A 16,020-nucleotide genomic window follows, 5' to 3' on the forward strand; every position below is an offset into this window, starting at 1 on the left:
CTCTGGAGGGGACCTTCGAAATGAACTGTGAATGTTGCTCATAGAAATTATGAGACAGTCGGTATCTAAAGGCAAATGTAATCATCACGAGGTGGAACGAAGGGAAAGTAAATTCTGAATTGGGTAAGAATGCCCACCTGCTGAATAACGACAGCGAGTTGCCAAGTCTTAAAACCCGAATCGAGTCCCCAGGAAGCACATTGAAAGATAGACCTGAAAGGTTGCCCTCTGACCTTCACAAGTTCAAAAAGACATGTATGTATACATACACGTACACGTACACGCACACGCACACGCACACACAAATAATTTAAATTAAAAGTTAAAATAACAATAGCTAACATTTCTTGAATATTTACCATGATTGATATGTGGAGTGTTTCACACAGATTATTCTTTGTCATTTCACAACAAAACTAAGAAAAGTGTCCTTTCTACGATTTTAAAGAAAAGGAAACTGAGGCATGATGGAAGATTAAGTAGCCTGTACAAGGTCACCAACCCAGCTCATGGAGATGTTTAAGGAACTATTATTTCAGAACAAAGCTGAACAACAAATAATATAACACATCTGGCCTTTCAGGAAGACTACGGTCTAATTTTCATTCCAAGGTCATTTAAAAATAAAACCAAATAACTCAGTGGTGTTCTGTAATGAACACAAAATCTCTAGACATATGTAGCAAAGGGCAAAGTTGAATTAATATCTTTTTGACAGACATGTCAGTACCAATGCTTGCAAACAGATCCTAGATTAATCTTATTTTACATTTCTAAAACGGCATCTAAGAAGTACAGAACTGTTAAGTGTGAGTTTGTAGATGCTGTATTTTTTTAAAAAGACATGTTATGGCTATCTTATCTGCTGGGTGCCTGGTACCCAGTGAGGCCAGAAAAGGGTGTGGGACCCCCTACAACTGGAGTTACAGGCAGTTATGAGCCGCCATGTGGGTGCTGGGAATTGAACCAGGGTCCTGTGCAAGAGCAGCCAGTGATCTTAAGTGCTGAACTATCTCTCCAGCCACAGCTATAGATCATTTTTAATGAGTGAAACACCAGATAGCCTCAGGTCAAGGTCTCAAACACTGGGAGGCACCACAATGGCAGACGACTTGCAGTGTGAACCAGTGGGGGATAGAGCTAGAGGGAACAGACCCATCTGCTCTCAACATGCAATAAGCACTGCCTTATTAGCTTGATGGGCAACAGACTTTACGTTCTTCAGAATACACAGATACAACAGAGAAGCTGAGAAAGTGACTAACATCAGCAGGAATGGCTTGGGAAACAATCCTAAAGGCATCATACTTTTGTTAAAATAAACAGGTTATGCCCATAGTTTAAAGACAGTAATTCATTTCTCTTTTAAACTGGTACCGTTGTAGATTTCTGTGGTGTTATGAGAATTGAGGAAAGGGGTCCCTGTTTATTTAGCCCTGTCCCACACCCATAAATGATAGCATTTGGTAAAAATTAAACTACCCCTGCCCATATTTGTGAATAAAATTCTAATTAAATCCAGCAGGAATCAAGCAGCACACTAGAAGAAGCCACAAGGGCTTGCAGGCAGTTCTGATCAGAGAAGATAAAACCACCGTGGGGATAGTGAGCTAAAACAAATTAGCCACAGATTGGGGTCTTGAAGCTTCAACCTAGGAACAGATTTAAATAGTCACTTCAAAAACAAAGCAGGTATAGGAAGTGCACGCAGTCTACCAACTTAATTTCAGAAGGTGGAACATCTGAAATATGAGGACTTAGTTGAGCTGGACGTCAAAAGCTGGTGGAGGAGAACTGAAGAAGCCCCCAGGCAGAGCTGTCTCCTTTGTTCCCAATCCCTGCCACCACGACCTGTGGCACCTTCAGCAAGTTGCCCCTACTCTCCAGTTATTTTCCCCTCTCTAATCTGGGGCTCATGAAGAAACCCGTCTCACCTGGTTATTGGGGGGGGGGATAAGGTAGATAAATCCATTCAACCATTCGAAGCAAGCAAAGAGACCATGGGTAATTTTTGTTGGTGTCTTTCACCCAAATGCTTTATGGCACACTTCCAAACCTAAGCGTTATTGACATTGGGGAACTGGCAGTTTTCTGTCAGGGAGGACATCACAGAATGTGTAGCAGGAATGCCTGGCCTGCAGCCAGGAGTACACCCACCCACACCAGTTATGGCTAGCAAAACCATCCCCAGTATTGCCAAATGTGCCCAACAGAGGCAATATGAAATAGAGTCCAGCTGAAAAATCAACTGAAGACAAAAACAGTGATATTTTTCACAGCAGTAGCTTTTTTCATTTTTTTTTTTTCATTCTGAGCTGGTGGTACATTCTGAGAGATCAAAAGGCTCTAGAAAGGGCCCCGGGAGATGGTTCAGGGGTTGAGAGCACTCACTGCTCTTACAAAGGACCCAAGTTCAGTTCCCAACACCAGCATGGTAGCTCACAAGCTATGTAACTCACAAACTATGTTACTCCAGGTTCCAGAGAACCCAACACCACTTCTGGCCTCCAAAGGCACTGCACATATGGTGCACATACATACATATAGGCAGGCAAAATAATCATACACATAAAAAATAAGTGTGTTTATGTATGTGTATATATAATATTAAAATGACAGCCTTTAATCCCAGCACTTGGGATGCAGAGGCAGGTGGGTCTCGGAGTTTGAGATCAGCCTGGTTTACAGAGCAAGGACCAAGACAGCCAGGGCAACACAGAGAAACCTTAATATATATATATATAATATATATATATATATATATATATATAGTGTCTCAAGTAAACAAAATTATATATAAATACACACACACACACACACACACACACACGGTTCAAGAAAGTTTTTTCAGGCATTAGGGGATCATGTGTGAGCTTCTGAGGTAGGAATGATATATATATCCTCTCTAATTCAACCATCAGAGCCTATGTGAAGCTGGCCCTCAGAGAGATAAGGGAACAAGTCATATGAATGATGATGGCCAGTTATTGGGACACCTGAGATACTTTTCTGTTCTAGGAAATCCAATTATGAACTGCACTTGCAACAAGAACATATTTTGTGACACCCTGGTGTGGCACTGAGTTTGGGGAAGCTTGTCCAGCATCTAGTTCCATCCCTACAGTTTAATTTTGTATTCTGAGGTATGTAACCCTAGAGAATCTAGAGATTCACTGGGATTTCCAAGTAACTTGCAACTCTGGTCAAGGGCAGTGTCTTGAAGTAGGCATAGGAAAGACAGTGCTTGCTTTGACTCAGACTAAGACAAGGCCTATAGATTGCACAGACTCCGTTAAGAGAAAACAGATGGCATAGACCACTGTCTTACTCAATGGAGAACTTATAAATCAAGATCTTAGAAAAAAGAACCATACATTGCTGAAAGTACTTGTAGCATTGGATGTTCAGCTATCTTTGGGAACAGTGTTCACTAGAATGTCCACTCTGTCAGTCATCCTTGGAGAGACAGGACAAGGGTTCTGCTCAGTCACATGGAATACCTAACTGTCCTTGAGTTTTTACAGAATACACAGATGTAACAGAAAAGCTGAGAAAACGACTCACATTGGAAAGGCTTGAAAAATAATTCCCAAAGGAATCATCATTTTGTACCTATAATTTTAAAGGCATTTTTAAAACTGATACCATTGTATATTTCCTTGTCCAAACTTCAAAATGAAGAGCCACTGTAAAGACAACTCTCAAGCCATTTTCCACCCAGTTTAGAGACACCAGAATAGAGACTCACTAGTATCAGACTGGGAATATTTACTTAAGTGATGAGTGCTGATCCAGCTATAGTGAGTTCTGCATCTACCATCTTGACGTTAATGGATGAAGCTGATTGGCCGTAGATCTCGAGTCATAAGTTTCACCTAAGTGGTCTATTGATATCACAAAGTAGAGTCAGAGAGGCCTTGGAATTCTCTGAGACATTATCCACTTTCCTAGAAGACCCTATTACTCAGACTGTTTATAAAATATGTAGAGTCTAGGTCTTCCAAGACTGACTGAGGCAGTGGTCCTCCAGCCTTCCCAATGCTGAGACCCTTTAATATAGTTCTTCGTGTTGTGGTGAACCCCAACCATAACATTATTTTCCTTGCTAATTCATAACTACAATTTTGCTACCTTTATGAATCATAATGTAAATTTCTGATATGCAGGATGGTCTTTAGTAACCTCTGTGGAAGGGTCATTTGACCCTCCCAAAGGGGTCACAGTCCACAGGTTGAGAACCACTGGTCTAAGGTAAAGCCTGAAGACCTCCATGTGGGAAACCTTCTTGGTGGTTATGGTGTATAGGAAGCCTCTATAATGCTATTGAGAACACACTGTGCCTACAGGATACCGGGAAATCCATCCTTGTGGTAGGTACAGTTTGAAACTCGATTCTCAGAACATGGAGCCATTTCAAGCAGGAACTTTACAACACAGCAATCAAGTTAAAGACCACCGTCAGAATCACCAGACAAGGAGCCACTACTCTGCCTCAGACCGTCAAAACATGAGCTGTGAGATTCAAATAAGGAAAGTAATCGAGTCCAAAGTGAAGTCACTTTTTACAGTGACATCAACATATATACTTGTGAATTGTATTATTGGTAGTCGAGGTGGCTAATTGTATCCAGGAATTCCTATAAAAATCACTGGGTGGATTTTGTTGTTCTTATATTAACATTAGAGGTAAGACTTTAAGAAAATTAAGTTAATATAATCTTTGATGGACTTGTGGTCATTTATAATAATCTTAGGAAGTCCTCTTTTCACCAGAAACTTAAACACATGTGCATGAACACATATATACTCATGCACACACACGTGTACACACACACACATACACACACACACACACACACACTTCCAAAATATTCAAAAAATAGCCCCATAAATCCAAATAGACACTTCCTACCAATTAAGAACTGCTAATCTATGGAAAGGGAAATCTCACACAGCCCTACCCCCTAGACAAAGAACTACAGGCAACTGTAGGATGTTGAGGGCAAGAAAAGTAGCCCTTCCCCTGGGGGGAACCCCCTAATTAGTTATCCGATACAAAGGCGTTGGTCAGCCCTGAAATAATGCACATGCAAGCAATACTAAATACACTCCGCAGGGTGGGGGCAGGGGAGGAGGCCGGGAGTTATAACAGAAATGAGGAGGCCAGGAATTTAAGTGGGGAGTAGGAGGAGTTGGAAGAAGGAAATAATGGAAACAAATTATGTAATTACATTTTAATTAGCAAAAAACAAACTGCTGTTCTGAACAGGAATCTGGGAGTTATAAAATGTATAGGCTCCCTATGGGAGTGTGATTTGGAAGGGCGGGAAACCAAACCATACCCCACCATACATGAATGCATTTTACAAATTCCCATCAGCTTGACAATGTCCTCAGCTAGATGAAGAAACTCTCTGGGAGTCCATGAAAACACCTAGCTCTCTATATTTTCCAGAGTCTAGTTACCTGAACCTTCCATATTTTCTGCATTTAAAAAAAGAATCCAATATGGAAACCACAAGCCCTGTCTCGGAGCCTGTTTCTGCCACTTATCACTGAACACAGGAGGTATCGCTTGCGATTCTTGGTGAGCAGCCCCTAGGTAAGTTCTGAATTTATTTACATTTCACAAGGAGGCTTTAAAGCTTGTTCAAAATCCAGTCATCCCAGAATGAAAAGAAAAGCAAAATAATCTTGATACCCAAAAATTAAAAACCATCACAAAAACATCAAAAAAATCATCTATATCCAATATAAAACAAATATTAAACACTATGCTATGTGCTTGGACAGCTAGTCCAAACATCAGACAGTTCAAAGGATAATTTAAATTTTGCTTGACACTTCTGTAAATATTCTATATGCTGTTTGTTTGGAAGAGACAGAATACAGGGTTGAAGAAGAGGAGCACACTAACAATCTGACTTAAGACACCAATTGGACCCCTACCCCATTCTACTTGTATTTGACCCAAACATACTGCCCAATACAGGAGGGGAGCTTACCTACAACCCAAGAAGGCCACCACCTATCAATGACACGTGGCCACAGGGAAGTCTTTTGCCGCTCACCAGCCAGCTGTGTCCCAGTAGGCCTCGGGTCCTCATGCCCAGTTTTATATTCACGGTTCATTTCGGTGGGTTTTTAATCACCAAGTGTATGAACAGTACCCTCGTCATAGGAATACAAACAACAAGGATAGCTACCCTTAGCGACTCCTACAGCCACTGTTACTAAAACAAAATTCCAACACGGCTGATGACTACTCAGCCTGCTCTGACCACACAGCATGCTCTTAAACAGAAGTGTGTTAAGGACTGCTTGCTGTTTGTGCTTCTGAATCAAATTGCCATTTTCAATCTCCTCCTCCAGCTCCTGGAGATTAGGGGCCTCTCCTGCAGCTGGCTCACCTAAGCCTTCCCCTCCCCGCCCCCTAATTCGGTGAGCTGCCTGCAAGCCTCTAGCCTATTTGTAGAGAGAATGATAAAGCCCCTTCTTCATTTCTACTCAGGTAAATTGGTGTTTCCCCCTTCTCTAATTCCTCCTGAGAGCATTCATTTGCCTTCTGTTGGCTAGCCAATCAGCCATCCCCAGGATTAAAACTAGAAACCAACGCCCCCCCCACACACACACAAATCAGACATGTTCTGAGACTTTTTGAAATGAAAATACAGAAGCAAGAACAAGTACACCTGATTGGAATAAGCTGAGAGCCAAACACTCACCCCTGCTCCATTTAATGATTATGCTACGATCAGTTAAACAGAGAGAGGATAGTAGGGTTAAATAAAGTCCCCAGGTCCTCAGTGCCTCAAAAGCATGCTAAGTTTTAAGATGGAACAGACTGTCAGCAGCCAGTAAGCAAGAGAACGCCACTCCTCCTCATAGCACAACTAGAAAAATGGCAAGAAGTTGTGACCCACGCTTTCGGCTGACTCTCAGTTAAGTAAAGTCTGCCTTGCAGCTAATCCTAAACCCTCATGTTCTCTCTCACCATGCCCTCGGTTTGGTCTTCGATGTTACATCATTTCCCTCAGGAGTCCGAGCTGTCTCCAGAGTACCTTTTGGGACATCCCCAGACTCTGCCTCTTACCTGCAGAATCCACGCCGCCGTCAGCCGGCACACTCTGGGTGGAAGCTGGGGCTGGATCCTTAACTCCGTGCACTTGGCCATCTTCTTCCTGGTTCGTCAGAAACGCAGAGCACAGATCAGATTCGAGGGCTTGGAGCTTCAGCAAGGAATTCTGCCAACAAAAGCAGAACATGAAGCCAGCTAAGCGGATGCCTGACACACAGCGCTGGGTCTGCAGCTCCCCAGCACCTTTGTCCGGTGCCTGGAAGGAAAAGGGTCTCCTGGCTGGCTGCAGCTGCTTCAGGGAAAGGAGCTGGTGCCTGAGTCAGAGATGCGCATTGGTCCACGTGCAGCCTCGATTTCTGGCTCATTGAAATCCTCACGTATACAGTTTATCTGTGACTCATGGGACCTGTGATGTCGTCAGCAAGAGACAACTGCATCTGGAAAGCCAATCTCAGAAAGTGTCTGCTTCCCAAGTGGAAAGGCTTTTACGCTCGGCAACTGTTTCATTCACTGTGCTGACATCAGGAGCCAGATATTAGGCCACTCCCAGGCTACCATTCATAAAAGCCACGGTCCCTCCAAGACAGACTGCGGCAGACCGCAGCACACAAAGAGTTACTGCTGCAGAGGCTGTCTGGCATCTAGGAGGGGCTTCTGAGCTCCCTCACCCAGCTGTACACTGCTTCTAAAGTTACTTCTCTTGCAGGGGCTGCGGCGGCTGCCTCCTCTAAAGAGCGGAGTCTAGGGAGACAGCCCTGGTCCCTTTAGCCTAACTCAGCTACTTGAGGGAGAGCAATTGATCCTTTCCAGCCTACGGCACAATCTCCCGCCTACCCTTCATGTCGCATTTGAAATTTCCCCCAGCTCCTTAGTAAGAAGAACAAGTCATGCAGACTGACGCACCTATGAGGCAGCAGCCCAGCAAATTGATTCCCCGGGCAGGTGAACATGAGTCATGCCTGAGTCGGGGCTGGCCACTGCGACCCCACAGTGGGACAGCTCAGCAGGTCACAGGAGTGGTTCCACCCACCTGCCTCCAGTTGTGGCAGGGCAACCATGTGTGCGGTGCAGGGCAATTGGACTTTCTCCTACCCAAACCTCCCAACATATGCCACGCTCACACTATTCTCCCCCTCACACATGGCACACACTGGAGCACCCCACTCTACAGCTCCACCTCTGCCTGTCCCATATACCTACACACACACACAAACCTCCCACACCCCTGCTTCCAACACCACACACCCATACATAGACCCTAACCCCCCAAATGCCCTAGCTCCAACTGTATACGCCTTCTCACCCCAACCTCAGCCCCCACTTACACACCCAATTCTACACACACATCCCACACTCTACCTCCACTCTCATACTAACCTAACTTCTCACACTCTACCGAGGGCTGCTCCCAGGTAAACTGAGGGAGAGTGACAAAAGCACTTTGTGGTGAAGTGCCAGTAGGTGGCCATTGTTATTCTTTTGTTTAAAAAGAAGAGAGATTGTTGAGACATACATAAGACTATAAGTTTATTATAAGGCCCAGCAGAATGGGTAGACTAAGAAGAGGAACAGGGTAAATGGCTGACCGCCATGGCCGGTCGCCATAAAGAGACAGAGCGGGGAAACAGAGAGACGGGAGAGCACAGAGAGAGAGAGAGAGACGGAGAGAGAGAGAGAGACAGAGAGAGCGTAAAGGGGCAGGAGCCTATCTTTTAAAGGGGTCCTCTGCACCTGCGTGCAGACTTCTTTCCCATGGAACCTTGGGCTGACCAGGGTATTGCCTGAGTGGATTCCACCAGGTAACAGGGGCAGGCCAGCATAATGCCTGAACCTTTCAGCCATCACTCCAGGACTGGTCAGGTTGGAATGCCCCCAAACACCAGCTGCTGGGAAGAGGTCTGGCCATGGGAACAGGCCACATGATGTAGCAGTCACGACTCACTATTTTGCCTCCCAGGGTTTCACTTCTGCACCTGTCCAACAGGAGCCTCAGTCTAGAGGACTTTGAAGTCCCCTTCTAACTTGGAGAGAAAAGCAAGCAGGCACATAATCTGAGGATGGAGGAGCAGAACCTGGCACAAGCGTGTGCCTAGACTTGGGTCTGGAGCTGAGCCAAAGACTTAAGCTACACAAACAACAAGGGACACCAATACACAGGGCTTACATCAGGACTCAGAAGCTTCTAGACCCTATCTAGGAGAGAGACTGGAAATAGCAGGAAGAGCCAAGTAGTTATGGTGTCCAATGTGGAGGCTCAAATATCCACATAGGGCCTAACAAAGTGGTCTCTCAGGTAGGCTCTGCCTAAAGAGGCTCAGTCGGCTCTTTTAAGAGACCCTGCTACTGAACACTTACGTGGGGTTTATGAGCAGCAAGCAGCATGCTACTCTGTGGCAGGAGAAGAGGTAAAAACACCTAGTGGAGCTGGGGCAGATAGACCTGCTCCTGCAGCATAAGGCTCTGCTCTCATTGACCCAAAGGGGACGGAGCCAGCCGCAGGCCATGTGCTAGAAGGGGAGGGACTAGCCATTGCATAGCAGTTTAGAGAATACTGCAAGTGAGTGGCTATAGGCACTTAGTGAAGTGGTCCAGACCAAGAAAACCTTTACAGAAATGCAGAAGAAAAACGGATATAGATCTCATCATCATAGTAATTTAAAAATAATGAAGTCTTTAAAAGAGAGTAAAATGCCACATAAGGATGGTAAATATATAATAACACAGGGAATTTGGACCTTATATGATATTTTGTTAACTTTAAAATTTTAAATGCTAATGGGGAGAGAATGGCAGCTGCTGAGAGACACTGGATTGTGGGAAGGACTGCTGAATTAAACCAGCCAGTATACCTAAGGATGTCTTGGCTTCAAATTGTAAATTCAGAATGGGAAATGTGTTGCACTGGGGGAGAGGTTATACCTTTGTTTCCACAGGAAAGAAGTTATGATGGCTCTCTTCACCCAGGAGATCTATTTGCATGGTTGGGCTGTTCCTCTCTGAGACACTGGATTGAACCAAGCATAAAGGAATGGGGATAAGAAGGACTAAAAACAGAGACAGACAGAGGAGATGGACATCAGAAATACAAGGAGGTTGCCTCTAAGCAGAAGGGAAGACAACTGCTGGGGACCAAAGACAAGAAAGCAGAATGGAAGAATCTCAGCAGCCCATCTGTCCCCGCATGCACCGTCCCATTCTCTGTCACTCAGCACCACAGTCCTCCTCAGTGGAGTCCTCCTTACATGGACACACTGTGTGGGATGGGTCTGTATGGAATGCTTCACACAGTGACCCAGGACCCCAGGGGAACAGTGCGGAGATTTAACTGTGAAAAACAGATGCCACCATCACATACATTATCTCCCCAGGGAATGACGGGAGATATTTAGCCTATCCAATCAGGATGAAGCGCTGTAGAGCTATCCCGAGAAAGCCTGGGGATGCTTCACTGCACTGGCTGGATCTGTGAAGATGTGCTAGCCACACGCTGCTTTATTGCTCAAGCAAGAAGAGCTAGGCTGGCATGGAGGCTGAGAGAAAGACAGCAGCTTCTTCCCTCCAGGAGCTTCCAGTCCAACAAATAACAACAGACATTATTTCCCCAAGTCCATGTCAGAAAGAAAAGGAAAGCCCAAGGAAAGGGTGACAACCCTGCTTCACTCACTAATCAGTCACACCTGATTTAGTGACCTTTCATGCAAAGACATACTTTCCCTGTTACAGAAAAATGAAGGCATGGTCTGAAAGCTACCTTACTCCAGCCCTTCTCATGTATGACTTTAATATCCTACCAGACCATGGTGCCCCTAGACAATGGCTCTGGCCAGCCTGCTGATGCTTTCTCAGGTTTACTTCCAAAGTCCCCACAGTAGGGCATCTACAATCAGGAGGGAGACTGAGCTATGGGTAATGATCCTCCTGAGAATGACAATTACCCCTGCCTCTCCACCATGCTATGTGAAAAGTGAGCTAGAGAGAAGTCTGCACAACCTAGGCACCGTTTCCTCAAGTTAACTCCCCCCACACACACACATATGATAGAGAATATGCATCTTGTTTTAGAAAAATACTCATTTTCCCTTCTGTGCAATTACTCAGGTCCCACTTGAGTTGGGCTAAGAGAGCGAACACCCACACTGGTGGGATGGATAATAAGAACTATTTTAAGGTGCCTTCATCTGGGAGTGTGCCATTGTGGAGTGGGAAACATTCACATTTAGTTTCTAGGAAGGGGTTTTATGGCACCTTCGCATCCCTCTTTACATTTCCAGGGTGTGTATGCAGACCTCATGTTGCTGTGAAACAAGACTGAGCAGGAACCTTATGGAAAACCCGATACAGGTCAGTTCGCAGACGTCCACTTACGATCTAATGATCTAATTCCCTGTTTGCATGATCATGGTGTAAACTCTCAATCCCCCTCCCCCGCTCCCCTCCACACACATACACACACAATCAACAGGCACAGGAGACCTTTCCTTTGTGTCTATCTATTCACCTGCTCCCTGGTCCGACATGCCCAGGCCCCAGGATCCTATGGGAGCACACTGCAAAGGGGGAAAAGAAGCAAGCCAGGTGAGCACCCCTCCCTTTTCTTCCCACCTGCCATGCTATCCCTGCCATGACAGACGGAACCTCCTGAAACCATGAGCCAAAAGGGATCTTTCCTCTCTCAAGTTGTCCGTATCTGACAAGTTGGCAATTGTCGAGGTGGTCTACTTGTTTGTGGGCTCTTTCGGGCTCTCTGAGGACTGGAACAGTATCTCCATTTGTCATTCTATGAGCTCATTGTTGTTACTCGAGTTCTAATTGGTCTTAATAATAATAAAAACCCAGAGTCAGATATACGGGGAAAATGCTGAGAGATTGGAGAGAAGGAGAAGCAAGCCAAAGCCACCTTTAGCTCAGTAGCTTCCCAGCAGAAAAGAAAGCAAGTTCCTGTTTCCTCCTTCCCATATTCCTTTCTCCTCCCAGCCATCTCACTTCCTGTCTGTCTGTACAGACCTCCAGACCTCTATGGTTAGCTAGTAGCAAGCTCCACCCTCTGATCTTCAGACACTCTTTATTTGTACAAACAAGATATCACCCACCACACACTGTAAGGCAGAGTCAATCAGAAAAAGAGACTGCCATTACCTATCAGTTTTATGTTTTCACTCTTAGCTGGCACTTGGACTCAGATATGGTCCCCAGCACCAGACCAGATAACTTACAATCTCCTTACAACTCCAGCTCCAGGAAAGCTCCAGGGCGACCCCTTCTGGCCTCCGGGGGCAATGCACCGACATGGCAGATATTTCCTTAACTAAAAACTAAATCATTAAAAGTGACTAAACTCAGTAGGAAGTGGACACTATAGAAGCCTAATGATCCCTTACATGGTTCATTCTGTGTCACTAAGAAAACCATCTCTCTATTCCAGCCCCCAGCCCTTTCTTATCTCTGAAGACACTACCTTAACCCACATCCTCGATGTTGGTGAATACTGGAACCCAGTAACTCTAATGAAAGTCATACAAAGTAAGTGACGTCTCGTGTCATTAAGGGTGAAAGGTCACACTGAGAATCATTAGGTATTTACTCAAATGCTAATATTTTGTTATAGAATAAGAAAACTCTAGGGGCTGGAGAGATGACTCGGAGGTTAAGAGCACTGGCTGCTATTCCAGAGGTCTTGAGTTCAATTCCCAGCAACCACATGGTGGCTCACAACCATTTGTAATGAGATCTGGTGCTCTCTTCTGGCCTACAGACATGCATGCTGGCAGAATACTGGATACATAATAAATAGATCATTACATGAAAATAAGAAAACTCATTCTTGCCCTGAAGCTTGAGCTTTGTGGCCCTAAGAAAGGCAATGTTCTAACATGCAAAGAACACCAATGCAAGAACCAACAAGCTCTAGAGCGGTGGTTGTCAACTTGTGGGTTGTGACCCCTTTAGAGGTCAAATGACCCTATCACAGGGCTGCCTAAAACTATCAAAACACAGATATTTACATTGTTATTTATAACAGTAACAAAATTACAGTTTTGAAGTACCAGCCAAAGCAATTTTATAGTTGGGGCTCACTACAACATGAGGAACTGTATTGAAGGGTCACAGCATTCGGGAGGTTGAAAACCACTGCTCTAAGGATCAATTCATCTCAGAGCTCATTTGCCCCCCCCCAGACCCTGCTCCACTCTCGGCAACAATGCTAGGGCTGGTTATACATTTGCCTCTCAACAAATACTGCTGGAATAATTACTCATTAGGAAAAAAAAATCCCAATAGCCAAAGCTCCCAGACAAAATTTGGTCTTGGGACGCACAGACATGTATCCATATTTACATTAAATGAAAGAGCTAGTCATAGATTTTATCTTCGTGGAAAACCCACCACCCATGTTGTTTCCACGTTTACCCTCTGGTCACAAAGCACTGGCTGACCTTTCACAGCTATGGAAGTAAACAGCCCCTTCTCATTTCTCTCACAAAGCAAGCGGGGACAGCTGACAGCAGGGAGCAAACATGGACCAGGAGTTAGCTGCTTCTCCAAGAGAATAGCAGACAAAAAAAAAGTGGGCACCAGGGCATGGCTTCTTCTTTTCTTACAGTGCCATTTGGAGCTCCCTTGAAGGTGAGGCCTCCAGAACTGGTTCCATGGAAATAGGCAGCCAGGATGGAGAGTGACTTCTGAAGGTCAGGGCAGAATACCAGGCCTAGAAGCAGCCCTGTTTCTTTGCTGTGTGCCTGAGTCACCTGGGAATGAGAACTAGGGCTCACACCATGACAACGCTGGCTGGCCACAAGAGGTCCCTGCTGACACTGACAACAAGAGGTGGCTAAAATTAAATGAATCACAGGACACTGCTCCAGCTGAGAAAGAACCCTTGGTAGGGGAACAAGGTCACTTTACCTCAAACTCAAAACCAAACCAGAAAAGAAAAATGTCCAGTGGCATCCTGCAGTGGTCCGGCCAAGAAGAAAATTACCTACGAGCTCATGCTTCCAGAAACCAGCATCCAATTATCTATCTTCTACAAACAGCATTCCCAAAGTCAAATATGGGCCTCGTCCAGCCAATCAGCTCCTTCCAAGTCCCCCAACCAAGGTCATAGAAAATAGTTCAGGAAGGACAAATGCCCCCATCATGAATGACACTCAAGGATAAGGCTTTGTAGAACTTTCTAGTTTTAGAAGACTGTGATTCTACCATGTGACAGGCAGAAACCCAAAGATAACACTACAGTTTCTGTACCCTGGTTATTCAAACACTAATCTGTGCACTGCTAAGAAGGAATTCCCCCCCCAAGGGGTAATTTAGCTCTAACTCTAACTCAGCTGGGCAAAGATAAAGCCATAATGTGTGTGTGTGCTTAGTCAAATCAAGGAAGATCTTTAAAAGCAGTGTTTCTTCCAGCTGGTGGCAGAAGATAGCATCAGAACTATTAGAAGCATAGGCAGATTTCAAGCACTGTAACTGACTTGAAGATGAAAACAGTCACATGAGCCAAGTGTGGCAGACTCTGGAGGCTGAATCCTATGCCCAGCTGCCAAGCAGCAAAGGGGCAGAGAAGATAGTCTTGTGACAAGAGACTGAGATAAAGCAACTACCTGAAAGAGCTTGCACGTACGTAGCCCCTACTCCAGATGAGAACCCAGCCTGGCCAATGCCTTAATTTCTCTTTCATGAGACCCTGAGCAGAGTGGTTCCTGCTTTATCCAAGGAGGGGCTAATAAATGGGTGTTTGAAGCCATTAAGCTCTTGGTAAATCATTATACCATAATAGTAATAAAAAAACTCATCTGGACATGGTGGTGCATGCCTTTAATCCCAGACAGGGCAGATCTCTGAGTTTAAGGCCAGCCTGGTCTACAAAGCAAGTTCCAGGACAGCTAGAGCTACACAGAGAAACCCTATCTAGAAAAAGAAAACAGTAATAGAAAACCCATTATGTACTGAGATTACTGGACGTAAGAATAATAAGTCATTAGGGAGGTGCTGGCCAAAAGATAAAGCCAGATAGGAAAAGAAGCCCAGAGATGGATTTCCATAATGAGTTTCTAATCCCAGGATCTAGGCAAGCATGAAGCCTGTCCCACTCCCAAAGGCTCAGATAAAGTATCAATAAAATACTGCTGCTATGAAAGCCTGAAATAATTGCTCTTTTGTCACATGGAAAGAATCTCAGATACTTCAAAATGTTCTTCAATAGAACCTGAATTAAGACCCAATTTGATAGGCTGGGTTTTCACTTGAATTCAAAAATGAATTCCCCTTTCTAGCAACAGGAATCCTCCTCAGCCAGCACAGGAGTCTCAGAGAAGGCTTTCACAGGCTATTTTCTTAAAATTAAAGCAATTTCGAAAAAGACAGACATCAATCCAACAGTAAAGATAGTCTTCCAAATTTGTGGATTTTTTGCATCCATGAATTCAACCCACCACTGGTCAATAATTAATTTCTAAACTGACTTGATGAACACAAGATCTGCATTAGTTTACCAATTCAGCAGAACCATTCCTTACTTAAACTGTATCTTATATCAGGTAATAAGCAATCTAGCGATGATATAAAGTACACAGGAAGCTGCTCAGAGGTTACTTATGAACACCACACCATTTACATAAGGGGTTAGTAATCCATACACTTTTTGACTGGGGGAGGGGGTGTCCTAGAGACAATCCCCAAAGGACATTAAGAAGTAACTCTATCTTCTCCAGCCCTGCTTATCCTGGTGCCAAAATATCTCCATCGAACATTCTAGATGCTAATATGAACACATGCCCTTCTCACAGTGACATATACATAGACCTGTGCAAAAACCAAAGTCAGCATTCACATGTTCCATTGTTGTGCTTTTAACAAAGTTCAAGTATTATTAATTCTGGAGAAACAAGGCATATAATGCTGAGACTGATGTTGAGTTACTACAACCACAACTCAGCACGTAC

General features: G+C 44.5%; 1 protein-coding gene across 2 annotated transcripts in view; it reads right to left on the reverse strand.

The window, feature by feature from the left end:
- The window catches only part of Fam13c (family with sequence similarity 13 member C), a 98,385-nt gene that overhangs the window by 25,300 nt on the left and 57,065 nt on the right, over positions 1–16,020 (reverse strand). For both annotated transcript variants that reach the window (XM_027395108.2, XM_027395107.2), the window contains exon 6: positions 7,094–7,244. In XM_027395108.2, coding sequence (XP_027250909.1) covers positions 7,094–7,244 — 151 coding nt within the window. The remainder of the gene's footprint in view (positions 1–7,093; positions 7,245–16,020) is intronic.

The sequence above is a fragment of the Cricetulus griseus genome (assembly GCF_003668045.3).
Source record: "Cricetulus griseus strain 17A/GY chromosome 1 unlocalized genomic scaffold, alternate assembly CriGri-PICRH-1.0 chr1_0, whole genome shotgun sequence".
Taxonomy (NCBI): Eukaryota; Metazoa; Chordata; class Mammalia; order Rodentia; family Cricetidae; genus Cricetulus; species Cricetulus griseus.